Source organism: Rhincodon typus, chromosome 12 (assembly GCF_021869965.1).
Source record: "Rhincodon typus isolate 14 chromosome 12, sRhiTyp1.1, whole genome shotgun sequence".
NCBI classification, from domain to species: Eukaryota; Metazoa; Chordata; class Chondrichthyes; order Orectolobiformes; family Rhincodontidae; genus Rhincodon; species Rhincodon typus.
In genome coordinates this window covers 2,756,421-2,776,679 of record NC_063343.1, presented here as the reverse complement: position 1 = coordinate 2,776,679, position 20,259 = coordinate 2,756,421, and the positions used below count along the sequence as shown (strand labels likewise).

Genomic DNA, 20,259 nt, shown 5'->3' with positions numbered 1-20,259 from the left:
GTGGAGAGAAGTCAGAGTTAACAGTTCAGGTCGAGTGACCCTTCCTCAGAACTCAACCCAAAACGTTAACTCTGACTTCTCTCCACAGATGCTGCCAGACCTGCTGAGCTTTTCCAGCAATTTCTGTTTCTGCCTCTGATTCGCAGCATCTACGGTTCTTTCGGTTTTTATTTTGACGCAATCTGAATTCATTTCACAGTTGCATTTTAATCGCCGCATTGATGAATCTTTAAAGCATCAGTGGGGGTGGAACTGGAACACAGGTCTCAGAGTGAAAAGGCTGCATTTTGATTTACTGCAATATTTAATTTCAAGAAGCCTTGGGCTCTGATGTTCAGACAGTGACAGACACTGACATTACAATGAGGCCTAGCTCAGAACTGCAATTCTGAAGCCTTCAGCATTGACCCTGGGGACCTGTCTATATTTTACCAGAAAACCTTTTACGTTTACTGATTACATTTAAGAATACATTTTTATCCAGTCTCAGATTGTTGCCAGATTTTGATTCTTTTTGATGTCAACTGCACGGACATTTGAATTGCTTGCCTACCTAACTTAACAGCAGGAGGCATCTACTTCGGTTCGCGGTTTCTCCCACTGCTTTTAATCATATTTACAGCAAACAGCAGTTACCATAATGGGACCAGATTCTCAAACGGTTACGGGAGGCAAGGAGAAGTGATGTCGTTCTGTCACCAACCTTGAGGTCATTTCAAGGTTGCTAGGTCGGAGAGAGAGTGACTACCCGACTGCCAGTCAGCTATTATCGTTCGTCTCCCACACCAACTGGGATTTTCCACCCAGCTCCTGCCAGCACACCATCCTTACTACCCGGCTCCACCTCCAGCAACCCCCAACCCACTCGTAACTGTTCCTTCTTCAACTATTCATCCTGCAACAGGATAAATATAAGACATTAAATATTCCCTTCATAAATATTTCTTAGGTATGGGAACAATCTTTAAGGTTTCTGTTTTTATGCAAGATGTTCCTCTCGGGTTGAGCTTTAGGGCTAAATCTTGCTTTCCTTCAGCTAAGTGCAAATTGTGTCAGGTTTCTTGGAGGGTTTGGTGCACTGAGGCAGAGTGAAGCCTCCCATTATACCTTCCCAAATGCACCTCTTTAATGATCAACCCCCCCCCACCCCCCTTGTAGTGCATCTTACATCTTACCTTGCACTCTTCCCAGAACAACTTGCCACTCATCGGATAAACATGGACAGACTGGCATTCCTTGTGCCCGCTCCATCTTCATTCTCTATACCTGGACAGCACTATCAGTGCACAGCAGAGCAGAGACTGTAACAGACACTGACATTACAATGAGGCCTAGCTCAGAACTGCATATGGCTGCTGACATCTGCCATGGACATGGCCAGGAGGGGGTAGCATCCGGGAGGTCCTCCTGGATGGAGTGGTGCAGGGCGTGACATTTCCTTATGCCCCCGCACCAGCAGGTAGGGACCATGACACCACTCTATGCCAGCCTGGGTTAAAGCAGTCTCAGCTGTCTGGAAAATACCCAACACTGTACAGGAATGGTCAGAGGAATGGGGAGGTGATGGTATTGTCATTGGACTGTTAACGCAAAGACCCAGATAAAGTTCTGGGGACCCGGGTTCAAATCCCGCCACAGCAGATGGTGGAACTTGAATTCAATAAATATCTGGAATTAAGAGTCTATGCTGACCGTGAATCCACGGTCAATTGTTGGAAAAACCCATCTGGTTCACTAATGTCCTTGAGGGTAGGAAACTGCCATCCTTACCTGGTCTGGCCTACATATGACTCCAGACCCACAGCAACGTGGTTGACTTTCAACCGCCCTCTGGGCAATTAGGGATGGGCAATAAATGCTGACCTAGCCGGCAACTCCTTCATCCCGTGAATGAATAAAGGAAAAGGAAAAAATCCTTCTCCACTCCCTAAGTATAAGTTCCACCATTTTTTCTCCCTTACCTCACACTCACTCTGCCTCTGCACCTACCTCCGCCCACAGCTCATGCTCCTACCACTCTCACTGTTGCTTACAACACCTTCCCTCATTTGCTGCCACCCAACATAACCCTGACACCACTGACCATACCTGTCCTCTGCACCACCTGCTCAGTCACTGGGCAGGAATAGCTGTGCCACCCACCTTTGTTTCTCACAATGCTTCTGTCAGTCTCTCTCTCTCATTCCAGAAGGAAAACAGGCCCCCCCCACCCACCACAGGGCAGGAAGAATCAGGACTGGTGGAGGGAGGTGTGGGACGTTGCCTGGCATTTGGTTCCTTACCCCTTTTGAGGGCAACGTCCTGACTCTGATTCTCTGCCCCCTCACCCCCCACCCCCAAGGTGGGCTGGGACTGGTACCAGAGGCTGCCCATGACGTATTGTGCCAGGACCCCCTGTGTGAAGGTTATCCCCTTTGATGTGAGCACAGCCTGCTGACAAACATAGCACGCTTCCTGCTTTTGTATCTGCACCTAAACAGTACAGCGAGAGAGCACTTTAATATGAGCCTGGTATCTTTGGCTCGGGGCAAAGTGCACCATGGGAAGGCTTGGTAAGGTAGTTCAGAGAGAGTGAGCACTACGACAGCAAGTGAAGAGACCGGAGACGCAGCCTGGTCTAGACCGTAAGCTGCTTCTATGGAGCTGACTCCTAGGGGCACATTACAATGACAGCTCTGTGTAGCTGAGGGACATGAAGAGGGTCCTGTAAGTGGATGGAGATGTGCCAATTCTCAGAGGCTGGCACACGTCAGATGCCAATGCCCATAGACGTGGGGTTTGGGAGGCTAGTGGCCATGGAGTGTGCCCTGAAATGTTGGTTCCCGATGTCCAACATGGCAGTCATTTGGAACCAACTAGGAGCTGAACCCAGCAGGTGCTCACTTTAGGTCTCATCTCATGTTTTCCCGATATTGAGCTGGTTTAGCGGATCTGGTCAGATGGGAGCAGAATAGTAATGAGGACTTTGCACAATGAATAATGACTGTCAATTGACAATATGCTCACAGGAAACTCATCACGCTGCTTATGAAAAGCATAAAAGATGGAACAAGATTCTCCTTTGAGCGAAGTTGTTGTTGCCTGATTCTGCCATACAGCTCACCACAGCCCACACCGCTCAGATGCCTCTTTGATCCCACATTCAATGTTCATTTCTATAAAAGGACCTCATGTGCTCTATGGAGCTCTGTGTGCTTCCATCTGCTCAGCACTTAGAACACAGAGCATAGAACAGCACAGCAAAGGAACAAGTCCTTCGGCCCACAATGTTGTGCCGAAAATGAGGCCAAATGAAACTAATCCCTTCTGCCTGCCCTTGGTCCGTATCTCTCCATTCCTTGCGTATCCATGTGCTTATCTAAAATTCCCTTAAATGCCCCTGTTGTATCTGCCTCCACCACCACCCCTGGCAGCGTGTTCCAGACTCCTACCACTCTCTGCGTAAAATACTTACCCGTCACATCTCCTTTGAACTTTCAAATAAGTTTAAGGGTAAGATCAAACAGTAAAACCATTTCTCCAGCTTGCAGGAATACAATAACAAGTCTTCACTTTCATTTCAAAGACAAATATGCATTCTGCCAGACCAGGTTCAAACTATAAGCTAACTGACAAATTTGCTTAAAATTACAGAGATAAAATGAGAAGTATTCGGCACCAATTGTACATTTACAACAGTTACAATCTCTACTAATTGGCTTGAAATGTTGAGGCAATGAAACGATTTTCTATTTAACTTATCAACCTTTTATTGGTCCTTCAAGCATGGTCTCTAATTTCTTACACAATGCAACATTACCACAGAAGCAGATCTCTGTTGGCCTTAAACTTGCTGACTGACTGCCAACCGAGTTAGCATCAGCCATCAACATATCTCAATCCTACACAGAGGTATCAGAACTAAGCTGATTAAAAACGGAAACTCTAACAAAGATACTGTGATGTGGAGCTGCCAGTGTTGGACTGAGATAGACAAAGTCAAAATTCATACGACAGGGGCTGCACTCCAAAAGCTTGTGTAATTCCAGATAAACCTGTTGGACTATAACCTGGTGTCCTGTGACTTCTGATAAAGATGCTGGATTGACTGCTACTTAGTCTGTGTTTGAGCACAACCAAATTATAGTAGGAATTGCGGATGCTGGAGTCTGAGATAACAAGGTGTGGAGCTGGATGAACACAGGAGGCCAAGCAGCATCAGAGGAGCAGGAAGGCTGACGTTTTGGGTCTGGACCCTTCTTCAGAAATGGGGGATGGGGAAGGGGGCTCTGAAATAAATAGAGAGAGAGGGGGAGGCGATGATAGAAGGTGGATAAAGGAGCAGATAGGTGGAGAGAAGACAGACAGGTCAAGGAGGCGGGGATGGAGCCACTAAAGGTGAGTGTAGGTAGGGATTTGGGATGGGGATTGGTCAGTGAGGAGGGAGGGGTGGGTAGGTGGGATGGAAGACGGACAGGTTGAGGAGACGGGGATGAGGCTAGTAGGTAGGAAGTGGGGGTGGGGTTGGTCAGTGAGGTGGGAGGAGCAGATAGGTGGGAGAAAAGTTTGGACCTTCTGTGTGGAAGTAGATTCAAATTAAAAATATTAACCAATTAAAGATTTTACTGTTAGATCTCCCATTCAATTATAATAATGTTGTTCAGCTTGTCCATACCGTACCAAGGTGTTAAATTTATCAAATTGAATGTCATCCAAGCACTTTTTGGTTAGGCACAGCTTTTAAGGAATAACGCATCTAAAATGAGCTGATTTCATTCCTAAGCTGTTATCTATATTCTGGTGATAGGTAGCAAGGATCAATGTTAAAACTTGGGTCAACCATAACCAAGAGCAAAACAAGCAAAAAATGCTTCCTCTGTTTTATACTTCAGTATGTCATTGAACCTTAAAACATTGCTATTCACTGGACCTCCCTAACTTTCAAATAATGTTGATCTTGCTTTGTGCACCTCCTGCACAGTGTAACCTGTATGCCTTGTTCTGTCTAAGCACCCTATGATCTGTATGTCCTGGTTTGTTATGGTCTGCCTGTACTGCTCACAAAACAAGCTTTTCACTGTATTTAGGTACATGTGACAACAATAAATCAAATCAAATCAAAATGTTACCACAGGGAAAAGCACTCTATTTACTTTAAACTCCTTAAAGAAGCCAAAAGATTATTTAATACAGACAAAAAAAATTCATTCTTCAGACTTCTCAATCTGAGATGATGTTTCGATCTTGCAGAAACTAAAACTGAGGTGAAAAGAAAGTGGAGACGACCTAAAAATGACCAAGTATGGCATGTCAAGCAAAGACTTTTGTGTTGTGAATGTTAATTTTGAGATATTACCTACGTTCCTGTCAATGAATTCCTTGCTGGATCTGCCACAAAGCCAATAAATTTATCGGCTTTTTCCACCAGCAAACATTCACTGTCAAAATGTCATACCTTGGAGACAAAACAAACTTGACCTAATCAGCTTCCGAATGTGACACCAATAGAGGCATACTGCTAATTTGAAAATGCGAATGAATGAGAACTAATTTTTGCTTCACATACTAATATCCATTTATACTGAGAGCACCAGCTAAACCCCTAAGCTGCAGAGACGATAGTCTTGACAATGAAACCTTATAACTGGCCATAATCTGAAAGTGGGTTTTGAAGATTTGCGTATTAACCATTCCTCCAACACATAAACAAAGGGAATCTTTTAAAGATGAGCCACTTCATGACCTTTCTTTTTAACTTCTGTCCAAAGCCATTTGACAGAAAGCAAACAAATCCTTTTCCCTTTGGTGGGGACTGGACACCTCTTTCATCAAAGCCTCATTAGTTTAATCAGCAAAGGTAAAGGGAACTGCTTGCTTTATTGGGAAGGGTTTAAAATAGTTAAATTACAATTCCATTTAGTGCGTATACACACAGATAGCTTAATCTCAGATTTGCATATTGTATGATTTAATTGGTTTTACATAAAGAACACAGACCTTTTCTTTTGGTAAACCATTTGTTTTGGATTCTGAAAGCCACATGATTAATTTTTGAATCATCTCAGAATTTATAAGTTTGAGTTTCTGGAGGTGGTATTCTTGACACACAAGATATTTAAAACACAAATTTTGACACTGAGTAAGAATCTCTCAAGAGCTGCTAGAACAGCTGGGGAAGAGCTTAGAAATAAATCCTACAGAGGGCAGAAGGAAAATTGATGGTAGTCAAAACAGCTGAATTCACTGCAAAAACACAAAAATATTGTTTGCTGATTGAACAGAGACAGTAGAAACAAATAAGGAATAGATAAGTCCTGAAAACAACAAACGCTGAAGATCACGGTGGATCAAGCAGCATCCATGGAGAGAGAGAAAGCTAACGTTTCGAGTCTAGATGACTCTTCATCAGAGCTGAAGAGTGGAGGGGGCAGCATTTGTGCAATAGTGAGGTGTGGGGAGTGCTGGGGGAGAAAGGATGTTGATTGTGCAGATTAAGTGATTGGAATATGAGAACAATAGTGTGTCTAACTGCCAGACTGGAAGGAACAGTCAGTCCCACTGGAGGGGGAGGAGGGGAGGGAGGACATGATATCAGAGAACGTAACAAGTAAAGCTAAAAGAAAGGAAAGGAATTGGAGTTGGTTCACAATCTGAAGGCGTTGAACTCAATATTAAGTCCAGAAGGCTGTAAAGTATCTATCTGTAGATGAGATAACACAGTGCGGAGCTGGAGGAACACAGCAGGCCAGGCAACATCAGAGGGGGAGGTCTGTAGGTGAGATGTTGCTCATCCAATTTGTGCTGTGAGTTGCTGGACCATTGCAGCATGTTGAGGATAGACAAGTATCATTTTGTTGTTGCCATCTGCTGTACCTTTATGATTACATTCCACTCAAAGCACTTCTAGCATTTGTAGACTGTAGCCCTTTACTTCACAATTTGATTGCAATAAATGTAAGTTGTAGCCACAGCCTGAAAACCTCTGGTCTCAATAGGATTTGCACCTTCCAATTTGAATTAGAATGTCGCATGCAGTTGCTATCCAAACATTTAAATTAAGCAAAAACACAGCAATCTGGACATTTAGCGGCTGATTTTTTAAAAAGAAAACGGAATTTCACTTCAGCCACAATAAGTCAACAGGACTGATCATCGTTCCAGATTGGGAATGGTCGAACCCCTCTGACAATTAAACTAAAACACAAGCCCCGATCTGTTATGACGGGATTAGAAGTTCCCCTCTAATAATTACCCCCAAAATACCTAAAGAAACTCACCATTCCCCTCATAATCTGTTAAAAGTTATTAAAAGAAAGACAATCCCTGATCTCCACTTTACAAATAACAAGAAACGGTTTATTTATTTAACCCAACAATGAACAATTTAACAAAATTACTAACAGACAGACAATTCCCCCTTAGACTACTAATTACTTCCCAACTGGTCTAAATTCTACTGGAATACTGTACAAATAAACACAAGTCCAACTTAATAAACCCAATTAATAAGAGAACAATGAATTATAACTTAATCTCTATAAATTCACACAGACTGTCTTCTGGAATATTTTGTCATCTCCGCTCTCTTCAAACGCCATTCTTTCGTTAATTCTTCTATCCAGGGATGTTTTATCTCTATAATTTCTTCAATGAGGACTTTGAGCTAAAATACCATGGTACCCTTGATGAATGCGATGGGCTTTCTCTGAGAGCCGAAAGGTGCTGACTCTGGCAGGAGGTGGAAGACGATGCCTGATTTTCCAAACACCTTTGCCTTATACACTCGTAATGACATAATCAAATTCTTATCACATGAGTGTTTCAGGTTGTCCACACCATCAGATTTAAATTCAATTGGCTTTCCGTATCGAGGTGCTTGGTTTAAATTAATTGGCCAAATTCACACCTCTTGTCTTGGGAAAGAAATGCTGCTTGTCTGTTCTATACAAAATGTTTCCATTCGGGCACTGTCTGTGTGCACCTGCATTTATAAACTTCCAAGCACAGACAAAACACAAGCTCGTAAAGGGACCACGACACTCTTTTCCCCACAATCATTACCACCAACAAATTCTAACTTCCTGCCTTCCAATTCACAAATACTCTATCCAACTTCGTAACATCATATTAAAGGGAATATGGTTGCATAGTGAGAAATTATATTTAATCCATTGAACAAATTATTGCACATAATTGTGAACATTTGAATAACTCTGTATAAAATTTCACTTGTGGGAACAACTGTTTGGTATTGAGAGTAGAGACGACACTGAAGAAACTCAAAACTATAACATATGATCCTAGATATCCATATGTCTATTCCAGATTTGGGTCAAATACGATATCAATACAAAGTGTGGTCCCGATAACTTTTCTGGATAACACCAGAACCCAGAAAGACAAAGAGAAGATTGGTTGTCTACTTTATAAAGACTTCACAAACATGACCTGAAACAAAGAAAATCATTGTTCTCCAGTGTGAACCTAACATCCTTTGGGTGGACCACTCAACCAACATTTATTTGGATGGACATCAAAAAAACTAGTAAGTGTTAGTTTTCTGAAAGGATAATTAAACAGTCCAATTTCGTACTTGAAATTTGGAAACTAATAGTAGGTTCCCCTCATTTGGGGATTTCAAGGTTATCTTCATTATGTTTCCCAGCCTTTTTGGTACACATGGTCTATATTAGGTAGGGATCTGTTAGATGGACGGCTGGTTTATGATGCAGAGTGATGCCAACAATGTGGGTTCAATTCCTGCACCAGCTGAAGTTACCATAGAGGACTCTTCTTCTCAACCTCTACCCTCGCCTGAGGCATGGTGACTCTCAGGTTAAACCACCACCAATTTTTGTCTCTCTCTAATGAGGGAGCAGCCCCATGGTCCAATAGGACTATGGTGTCTTTATTAAGTGCATATATTTGGAGACAACACATATATCTATCTGTATGTTCCAGTGTTTTGAAGGTCAAAAACAGAAAAAAGTAATATTTGAAGAGGGAGGGAAGACAGGAAACATGAACACATGAAAAAGAAAGAAGTAAATAAAAACTTTTTAAAAGTTTCCTACCCACTGCTGATGGTGAAGCATTAGAGTCCTTGTCAATAACTATATTCCACTCTCCTCCATATGACCATCCAAATGCCTTTGTGCAGGAATCAGTCATATAGCATGGAAACAGACCCTTCGGTCCAACCAGTCCATGCCGACCAAGTTCCCAAACTAAACTAGTCCCACCTACCTGCTCCTGGCTCAAATCCCACTAAACAGTTCTTATTCACGTACTTATCCAAATGACTCATCACTGCCCTTTCATATTGATGTCCTAATTTTCTTGAAGAACATGAAACAATGGAGAATACGCAAGTACAGTTATCATTTGTAGTTTCTTGATGGGAAAACAGACGTAAAGAATGATTTGGCTTAATGTCCCTTACAACATGGGAAACAAAAACAGAGATGGCTGGCGAAGCTGAGCAGGTCTGGCAACATCTGTGGGTGGAAAGCAGAGTTAACGTTTTGAGTCCGGTGACTGCTCATCAGAACTGCTCAAAGGTGGGGTCATGGCTCAGGGCGAGGTAGGAGGAGGTAATGCTCAGCCTCAGCAATGTAGAGGTCAATCTGTCAAAGAACAACAGTACCACAAAGTCAGGACTGGATCTGAGAGTACAATAGTGCAGTCAGTTCAGAGGGAGATTGGTTTGACTGGGTAAGGGGGGGCAGCAGAGAAATTAAGGCAACCAATGTCAAATTGGCAGTTCTCAATGGACAGGTTGAGTGCAGGTAGTCCAGGCAGATTATTTCAATTGTTTCAATGTGAACTAAATCTAATAAACAAAGGGTCAATCTTATCTGTAAGATGCAGACCGTGACAGACTCCTGTATTATGACGCAACTCGCTCTGATAAACCAGCTTTGAATTCTATCAGCGCAGATTCGGATTCTCAGGCTACAATGAAAAACAGCCTTGCCCTACCGTCCCCTTACTTACAGCAACAACAACAATTCATCAACGTCCAGTCATCTTTGTAACTAAATCTCCTTCCATTTTCACTGCAGCGCCTGAAACGGACAACTCTGAATGCTAATGACCCCCCTTTCTCTGTAAGCGAACACTTTCTGCTTCATCTGAGTATATAATTTATTCAGATATGCAGAGACAACCAATTCTGTTATATTTCAGCATCTTGCTAGAACATAAAACTCTCAACATAAAACATTACTAACTGCTGATAAATGATGTACAATTATTATAAATTGTTTAAGTGATGCACACAGACATGTTAGTAGAGTGACCTCCACTGTGTCTTTGACTGCCCTGGCATTCTGCCAGTCAGTATGCAACGAATCGGTAGTGGTTAGTGGAGACAAGCGTTTCTTTGCAAGTGTATAGTAAATCATAAAGGTTTTCTTTATACATGGTTTTCCAACGTTAGTACACCTAGACCATGCAACCATAAGCGGGGTGGCACGGTGTCTCAGTGGTTAGCACTGCTGCCTCATGGTGTCAGGGGACCTGGGTTCGATTCCAGCCTCAGTGACTGTCTGTGTGGCCACGACGTGGAGTTGATGGTGTTGGACTGGGGTGGACAAGGTCAGAAGTCACACAACTCCAGGTTATAGTCCAACAGCTTTGTCTTGGGAAGGAGCAGCACTCTGAAAGCTTGTGATTTCAAATAAACCTGTTGTACTATAACCATATGTTGTGTGACTTCAGACATTTTCTGTCTGGAGTTTGCATGTTCTCCACATGTCTGTGGGTGTTTCCTCTTGTAGTGCAAAGATGTGCAGGTTAGATGGATTGGCCCTGGGGAAATGCAGTCTAGGTGGGATGCTCTTCAGAGGGTCAGTATGGGCTGAATGGCCTGCTTCCATACTGTAATGTCTGAAATTCCACTTTTCACTCTGTTACTGGAGATTGTTGGAATGCAGATTGCCAAGTCTGAGGGATAGAACATTAATCCTGGTCTTGATACACACATCCAGCTTTTGTTTTGCGAGTGACACTGAGCATTCCACATTATTCCAACCAACAAACACAACGTTCAGTGTGTTCCACATTTAACTCCATTACAGCAGCCATCATTACCCAACTGCCCAGGTGAAAGGGGCACTGTGAGCTCACTGTAGAAAACAAAATAAACCAAACTTTTAAAGGTTGTTCCTATGATTACAAGGGAGTCCCTAATTAATATGCACGTCCTGAATGCAATTAATTGCCAATCAATAAACAATTAACCCAGGAGGCAACAAATTTAAAATAAATGGCATAACTTCAAACTAGAGTAACTATTTATCTCCCTACTGTTCTGATATGATGTTGCCAAGTTCCAATCCACTAACTGATTAATAAGCGCAGTCTTGATTCACTGTGTTATGTAAGGAATAGCTTTACGGGGGGAACAGGCTGAGTTCTCAACCAATGAAAACCGTGGACCCTGGTCAGGTGATGTGAACTTTCAGCTACATGCTCATTCAGTTCTTCCCAGTTGCTAATCAAAATAGCAGAGCCCAAGGTCTTCTGCTCCTCATTACAGCTTAGGTTTCTGACCCTGAATCCTGGGCACAATTTGTTTACTTCTAGATTTTGCCATTTATCTATTCTGTTTAACTGTCCCAACACTATTAATGCTTACAGGGCTCCATCAGTAATACACATTCATATATTGCTCAGGAATTGTTCAAGAATCCGGGTGTTTCATTTTAGATGAGATGTGGACACCTGTTAATTTTATTGTGCCACATGGTTGAATGGCAGTGTTAGTGACGCTAACACTTTATTCTACATAGAATCCCTACAGTGTGGGAACAGGCCATTCAGCCCAACAAGTCCACACCGCCCCTCCGAAAAGCGTCCCACCCAGATCCATTCCCCATGTCTAACCCACCTATCCTAAATATCCCTGGACACTATGGGGCAATTTAGCATGGCCAATCCACCCTAACCTGCACATTTTTGGACTGTGGGAGGAAACCCATGCAGGAGAATGTGCAAACTCCAAAGAGACAGTCGCCCGAGGCTGGAATCGAACCTGCGTACCTGGCGCTGCGAGGCAGCAGTGCTAACCACTGAGCCTCCATGTCACCCTATACAACAGTAGATGCTTACCATTTTCAACCCAGATTCTTTAACGTAGAATCCAGTTAAGTGCTGTTCTTGGATCGTTTTAAATCTATATACCACGGACAACAGATGTTCAATTTGAAATTACCCGTGCATGCATTTGACTGCAAAATGGTCACCAATTCTCTCTCAAAATTTCCTGTTGTCATTACAGGGTAAAGAAAGCTTTCAGCACGTCCATGGCAGACACACTGAGTCTGCTCAGAGCACCTGAAGAAGTGATTTCCTACAACAGGCAGTCATTTCAGGGATAAATGTGCCAATTGGCCTGTGATATCTGCGACACACTCACCTCAATACCCCAGATCACACCTGAAAGAATGGTTTGCAACACTTATCCTGGGCAATGATGAAGATATTTGAGTTGCCATGTTATACCTCAGGGCTACACTCCTGGATAAGGGGTTAGCATCACCAGCAGAGATCATGTTTGGAAGACAAGTCAGAACAATCGCTCTACGCCACCTTCAGTCGAATTCTCTGGGATGCAGGGAACATTCCTCATCCAAAAGATGGCGCAAGAGCAACATTCAGTTATGGAGCTCTCATAACTATGCATCGGACTGATGGTCCGAATCTCACAGCCCTCAGTGGGAACATGGTTGCCCACAGAGGGTTACAAAGAGGGCACCGAATGCAGGGCAATGAAGTCCCTACATCCAATTGGACCATTGCCGGGTGGAGGAACAGAAGCCAGCTCGTGGAAGTGTGCAACACATCAATAGTGCACAGCGAACCTCAAAGAACACACTCAGACAACAACAGTGAGATGGAACACCAGCATCGTATATTGATGCCAACTACAGCCAAGGATGAAATCCACGCTTCCAAGTGATTACGTCATAACAAGATCTGGAAGAGTTTCAACCTGCTTAAACAACATATGGATGCTCAGACTTCTGTACTTGTAAATTTTACAACCTCTGTCTGGTGTAAACTGATTTTGTTATTACCCAAAACAGTCATAGATTCATACAACTCAGACAGAGGCCCTTTGAGCCTACTCATCCATGCCGACCAGGTTTCCCAAGCCGATCTAGATCCATTTGCCTGCGTTTGGCCCATATCCCTCAAAACTCTTCTATCCATGTACCCATCCAGATGCCTTTTACATGTTGTACTTGTACCCGCCTCTACCACTTCCTCGGGCAGCTCATTCCATTCTCTGCGTGAAAACATTGCCCCTCATGTCCTTTTTAAGTCTATCCCCTCTCATCTTAAACCTAAGCCGTCTAGTTTTGGACTCGTCTACCCTGAGGAAAGACCTTGAATATTCACCCTACCTATGCCCCTCATGATTTTATAAACCTCTATAAGGTCACCCCTCAGCTGTCTACACTCCAGGGGAAAATGTCCCAGCTTATGCAGCGTCTCCTTATAACTCAAACCTTCCAGTCTCGGTAACATCCTTGTAAATCTTCTTTTGCTCCCTTTCCAGTTTAATAACATCCTTCCTATAGCAGGATGACCAGGATTGTAGACAGTATTCCAAACGCGGCCTTACCAAAGTCCTGTACAGCTGTAACATGACTTTCCAACTCCTGTACTCAATGCACTGTCTAATGAAGGTAAGCGTACAAATCCCTTCTTCACCACCCTGTCTACCCGTGATGCCACTTTCAACGAACTATGTACCTGCACTCCTAGGTCTCTCTGTTTAACCACACTCCCCAGGGCCTAACCATTAACTGTGCAAATCCTGCCCTGGTTTGTCTTACCAAAATGCAACACCTTACATTTGTCTAAATTAAACTCCATATGCCATTCCTTGGCCCATTGTACTGTTAAATAATTTTTTTCACTGTCTACTATTCCACCAATTTTGGTGTCATCTGCAAACTTACCAAGCAGCCCTCCTATCTTCTCATCCAAATCATTTATATAAAGGACAAATAACTTTGTACCCAGCACCGATTCTTGCAGCACACCACCAGTCACAGGCCTCCAGTCTGAACAACAACCGCACTAACACCAGCCTCTGTCTCCTATTGTCTAGCCAATTTTATATCCAATTGGCTAGCTCTCCCTAGATTCCTTGTGATCTAACCTTAGCAACCAGTCTACCATGAGGTCTGTCATCCTCGGAAGGATCATTGGACCCAAACATTAACCCTGCTTTCTCTCCACAGATGCTGATGGACCTGCAATGTTTGTATGTTTTCACTTGTCGCATTTGAGAGTATTCTTTGGAAATGAAGGCTTTGTTGTGTGATTGGATACCTTTGGAGTGATAGCTCTTTAATAAGTCAACATGCAGGTGAGCAAAATGCCAGGATGTTAGCACATGCCACAGATTCTCTTGGCTTAGCACTCGAGACACAGGCTACGGCCTGAGATCATTCTGTTGTTATGTATATATTAGTTTTGCTGTAAATAAATCAGAGATCTTCAAGTAAAAATGATCCATATATCTCCTTTGTCTTTCATTTAGATAACGCCAGAATATTATTACACTGAGTGTGTTGTAACATTTCTATTTTTCTTTAGTTAGCAAATTGCTTCCGTAATCATTTCACCGAGTACAGCTATGTCAGCGTGATCTTATTGCATTTGGCTTCAATGTCTGAAGTATCTGGGAGTTAAAAAAGTTTCCTGTTTTTGAGGCTTTGACAGTACCAGAGTGTATTCCTTAAATTTAGTGCGTGAGAAACATTACCTTCTGATTTTGGACCTTTTATCAAAGAATGGGCTGTGTTAGATTTTTATTCCAGCTCTAGCCACTTTGCATCCCATTCCCTGTTCTCATTAAGAGACAGAGATGGAGAGAGAGAGAGAGAGAGACAGAGAGATTTAGAGAAAGGTGAAAACGACAGACCTTGCTAAAAAAAAGTTCTGAAGGGATGTAGAAGTCAAGATTATAGGCAGCGAGGCCAGCGTCAGGGCCTGGTAGGGGTGGGGTCTTGTCAATCCAGGTAGACACTGCAGTGATATACAAACATGAACTGAGCAGAGAAGATGGGATAGGGGTGCAGGGGTAGAGAAGCATGCTCATGATGCAGCAGGTCAGAAAATGCTTCAGTAGGAGAATCAAGCTCGTTAAATGTTATACATAAACAACATGATGAGCATCAGGAATGGTTTGTAATTTCCCATGTTTTTGCTTAGCGCAGAATGTATCCACTCCTATGTATCGGATTACACATTACTACAGATATTGTGAATGAATACTCGGGAAAAATAGCCAATTGCAACATTTTTGCATTATGCGCTGCACATTCTCCCTGTGTCTGTGTGGCTTTCCTCTGGGTGCTCCGGTTTCCTCCCACAGCCCACAGATGTGCTGGTTAGGGTGGATTGGCCATGCTAAATTGCCCATAGTGCCTAGGGATGTACAGGTTAGGTGGATTGGCTGTGGGAAATGCAGGGTCACAGGGATAGGGTAAGGGGGCTGGGTCTGGGTAGGATGCTCTTTAGAGAGTTGGTGTGCACTTGGGCTGAATGGCCTGCTTCCACACTGTAGGGATTTAATGCAGTACATGATGAAATGCTGTTGTGCAACAGTGTAGCTACGTAAAACCAGGTAGCCTACCTTCAGGTGTTTGAATGTAGGCTACCTGGCTTTACCTAGTTACACTGTTGCACAACATGGGATTGGAATGGTCTGGTGGTTGCTTCTGACCAACACAGTCTTGATGGGCCAAAGGGCCTTTTTCTGTGCTGTAGGCTTCTATGACTCTATGACAGTGTCTACCTCTGTTCCTCAGAGACTACAGTGGGATGCTCCTCACCAACTGACACATTATCCCTGCACCTTTCTTCACTCCCTGTGAGACAGTGAGTCTCTTGAGCAATTGAGCTTGTGGAATATTGAAACAAAAGCAAAGTGCTTTGGATACTGGAAAATCCAAAATAAATCTCAAAGTGCTGGAGAAACTCAACAGATGTGGCAGCATCTGTGGAGAGAGAAACAGAGGTAACTGTTCAAGTCCAATAGGACTTCTTTCGGAATTCCCAAAAGAAAAGACATCATCATCATAGAATCATAGAATCCCGACAGTAAGGAAGGAGGCCATTCAGTCCATCAAGACCATACCAACTCTCTGAATAGCATCCCAAACAGAGCACACCCACCACCCCCCACCACAGTACCCCTGTAACCCTGTATTCCCCATGGCTAACCCACTTAGCCTGCACATACTATGGGCAATTTAGCATGGCCTATCCACCCTAACCTGCACATATTTGGATTGTGGGAAGAAACTGGAGTACGCAGGGGAAATACACGCAGACACAGGGAGAATGTACAAACTCCATATCGGACTCAAAATGTTAATTCAGTTTCTCTCCCCATAGTTAGTGCCAGACTTGCTGAGTTTCTCCAGCATTTGCACTTTTTTTTAAATATATGGAACTTTTGGTCATCAATGAAAGGGTTAGATATTTGACAGTAAGATTTCTAGTTCACAAAAAGTGCCAACATTTGTAGAGCCAACATTTTAGTTTTGCTTGAAACAGACCCTTCAATCCAACTCGTTCATGCTGACCATATTTCCCAAACTGAACTAGTCCTATTTGCCTGTGTTGGCCCATATCTCTAAATCTTTCCTATTCACGTACCTGTCCAAATGTGTTTTAAATGTCGTAACTGCACTTGTATCTACCACATTCTCTGGCAGTATGAGCCACCCTTTGTGTAAAAAACTCACTCAGAGATAGTTTTCTTCATGACCATCATGGTGTGAAATTTAATGATTGTTAATAACTATTAAATGCAAACAAGTCACAGTAAATTTAGTGAAAATTCTTATCATTGTATTTCTGTTGTAAGAATTTTATTAGAATAAACATGCACAACACTTAAGTAAAATCTGAAAAGGTACATTGCCTGCCTAGAATTGTACTACTGTTTGCCTCTTGTGGTTGCTGCCCATGTTTTTGGAAATATTTTGCCCTGTATGCCAGCCAATCATTTAGCTCGGTTTTATGGAGCATTAAGCCCAGGAACATGTTTTAAAGCTCTACTTCATTTCCCCTTGTCATCTTAATCAGGCTGAACTCCAGAAACTGCATTGTCTTTTTCCTAAGATGATAGGCCACATCTTCTGACATCCTCCATGTTTGGAAAACTTCTTTACCCATTTAAGTAAGCACTGCTAAGATGGGATCTACTTGTGCAAATTTACTATAGTCATCAGTTTCTGCCTTAAAGAACCAGATTGTTATTAAGTTCTGCTTATTTGCGTGAGTTAAATATCTATTTATTAGAGCAGTTGACCCAGATCACTGCAATGAATTTCCCAACAGATAGAATGATTTGTCACAAGCAATCGATTCTGAAACAAAGCTTCATCACGATGTTGCTTATTGGCTAGGCAACGCCAAGTCAACACAAAGTATTTTCACCCATAATCAAAATATAGTTGCATGGTTTCATGTGTTTTGACCTAATTCAATAATTGTGAAGTGTTGACTGAAGAAGTGGTTGGATTCTCCTTAATTCACTCAGCTTGTGTCTCCTGCTAATTTTCCATGTAAGTTGCTGCACCCCTCTCCAATCCATAAAGGAAGACTTTGGAATGCAGAAAGGGGCCATTATTAAACAAAAATCTATAGATAGCAACCTGAAAAAAAACTTGAATTTACTCAACATCTACAGCAATCTGAAAAAGGAAATAGAGTACTTAATTTTTATTATCCTTACTGTGAATGTATTGTGAACTGTAGAGCCAACATTTTAGTTTTGCTTGAAACAGACTCCTCAGTCCAAATCGTTCATGCTGACCATCTTTCCCAAACTAAACTAGTCCTATTTGCCTGTGTTTGGCCCGTATCTCTAAATCTTTCCTATTCACGTACCTGTCCAAATGTGTTTTAAATGTCGTAACTACACTTGTATCTACCACATTCTCTGGCAGTATGAGCCACCCTTTGTGTGAAAAACTCACTCAGAGATAGTAGGAACTGCTGATGCTGAAGTCTGAGATTTTCTGAAGATGGGTTCAGACCTGAAACATCAGCTTTCTTGCTCCTCTGATGCTGCCTGGCCTGCTGTGTTCATCCAGCTCCACACCTTGTTATCTTTGTGTGAAAAAGTGCCCCTCATGTCTTTTTTAAATCTTTCTCCCCTCACCTCAAAATTAAACCATCTAGTTTTGAACTCCGCTACCCGAGAGAAAAGACCTTTGCAGTTCACCTTATCTATGCCCCTCATGATTTTATAAACCTCTATAAAGTCACACCTCAGCCTCCTAAGCTCCAGTGAAAAAAGTCCCAGCCTATCCAGCCTCTCCTTATAACTCAAACCCTCCAGTCCCGGTAAGTGCTCAGGTGGTTATTTCAACTACTTTGGTCTGGATTGGTTTTAATGCCGAGAATATGTAGCTCACCTTCCAATGACCCGCCTCTGAAGAACAGAGCATTATTATTGGACAGCCAGACCTCATTATTCAGATACAGTGTGTGTGCATGGCATGTAGTTATGAGTGAGGGTAGAAATCCCCCACCAAAGGAGAAGGAAAGAATGTACCTTTGACGGAAAGTAAGAAAAGTCTCATTGTTACCAAAGTGAATTGTTTCCGAATTAACATGAAAAGCTGCACAAGAATGTGAGTAACTTAATATATTTCTAACAAAGCATCCAGTGCTGAATTATTGACATTCAGAGCTGAATTATTCACTAAAATAATGAAACACTCCTTTCTCTAATACAGTTACTCTGTTATTACAAAAGCCGTGCAAATAACTTATTTATGAGCTGGGAGACCGAATCTCATATAATATAACCCGAGTTTGATAACTCAAATTTGCTGATCCATTTGGATAATGTCTGTTTTGGTTTTCTTCTGTTCTGGTTTCTTAAGATTATAATTTCTGATTTTGTGAAATGTTTTATCACTGTCTGACAAGGATAAATTGACCTCCAGTCTGTTCACCTTGCACCACAATACACTTTCCCTAGCTTTCCTGTTTGTTCTGTCTGTTCTGTGCTCCATCGCATTGATGTAATTGCACTGCGCACAAACAATGTAACTTATTCATGCCACTCCATTAGCAGTTGGGGATGCTGTTAATCATATATCATCAAGGGTACATAGGACAATATAAATGCAGTTTCTCAGGTAGAGTTCTGATGCAGACACTTTATCAATGCTGCTTCAAGAACTGCTTCTTCTCTGCTGTTATCAGATTGCTGAATGGACCTCTCAAGTTTCAAATCCAATGTTGATCTTGCTTTCAGACACCTCCTGTGCAGCTGTAACTTTGTGTTCCTCGCTCTGTTCAAACACCCTGTGATCCGTATGTCCTTGTACGGTATGATCTGCCTGTACTGTGCGCAAAACAAAACTTTTCACTGTCGTTTTGGTACATGTGGCAATAATAAATCAAATCAAAATTGATGTCCAAACCAAACACGGTTGCAGTCAAAGTGCCAATGGTTCTCTAGGGAATTAACTTACACAAACTCACATGGGGGGAAGAGTTTAATTGGAGGTTCATCTGATTTTGCTGTTCATAAGCCCTGCAGAAATCATTGAGGAAATAACGTAAAATACTTAAATACAGCAGGTTACACTATTCTGCAGAAATGATGGTACGATATCAGAGCAAATGGTCAAAAGCTATTTTTAAAGTTTTCTCAGGCTCACAATAGAAAGGCATTCACTGTGGACCAGGCACAATTCTTAAAGAAACAGTCTATCAAAGTGTTATAAAGAAACCCGATTAATATTTAGAGATAATAAGGACTGCAGATACTGAAAGCCAGAGTCTATAGGTGTGAGGCTGGAAAGGCACAGCAGGTCAGACAGCATCAGGGGAGCAGGGAGGTCAATGTTTTGGGCAGAATGTTTCATCAGGACTGGGGAGGTGGGAAGGCAGCCTAGAAATAAATAAAGTGAGGAGCTGGGGAAGGGTAGGAGAGATGGTGATAGGTGGATGCAGGTAGGGTGTAATTGTCATTGGTCTATGAGAAGGGTGGAGCGGATGGGTGAGTATGAAGATGGACAGGTCAGGTCAGGTCAGGAGGGGAAGGGCTGGACAAGGGATAAGGCTGGGGGTGGAGGGATTTTGAAGCTGATGAAGTCAATATTCAGGCCATTGGGCTGTAAGCTCCCAAGGCAAAATATCAGGTGTTGTTCCTCCAGTTTATGTTTGGCCTCAGTCTGACAGTGGAGGAGGCCAAGGATGGACATGTCACCAGGGGAGTGGGAG

General features: G+C 42.6%; 1 protein-coding gene across 1 annotated transcript in view; it reads right to left on the bottom strand.

Annotated features, from left to right (window-relative positions):
* shtn3 (shootin 3) overlaps positions 1-20,259 on the bottom strand; it is a 116,138-nt gene that overhangs the window by 83,531 nt on the left and 12,348 nt on the right. Inside the window, exon 2 of the mRNA XM_048603925.1 lies at positions 19,516-19,554. Within this exon, the coding sequence (XP_048459882.1) occupies positions 19,516-19,554 (39 nt within the window). The remainder of the gene's footprint in view (positions 1-19,515; positions 19,555-20,259) is intronic.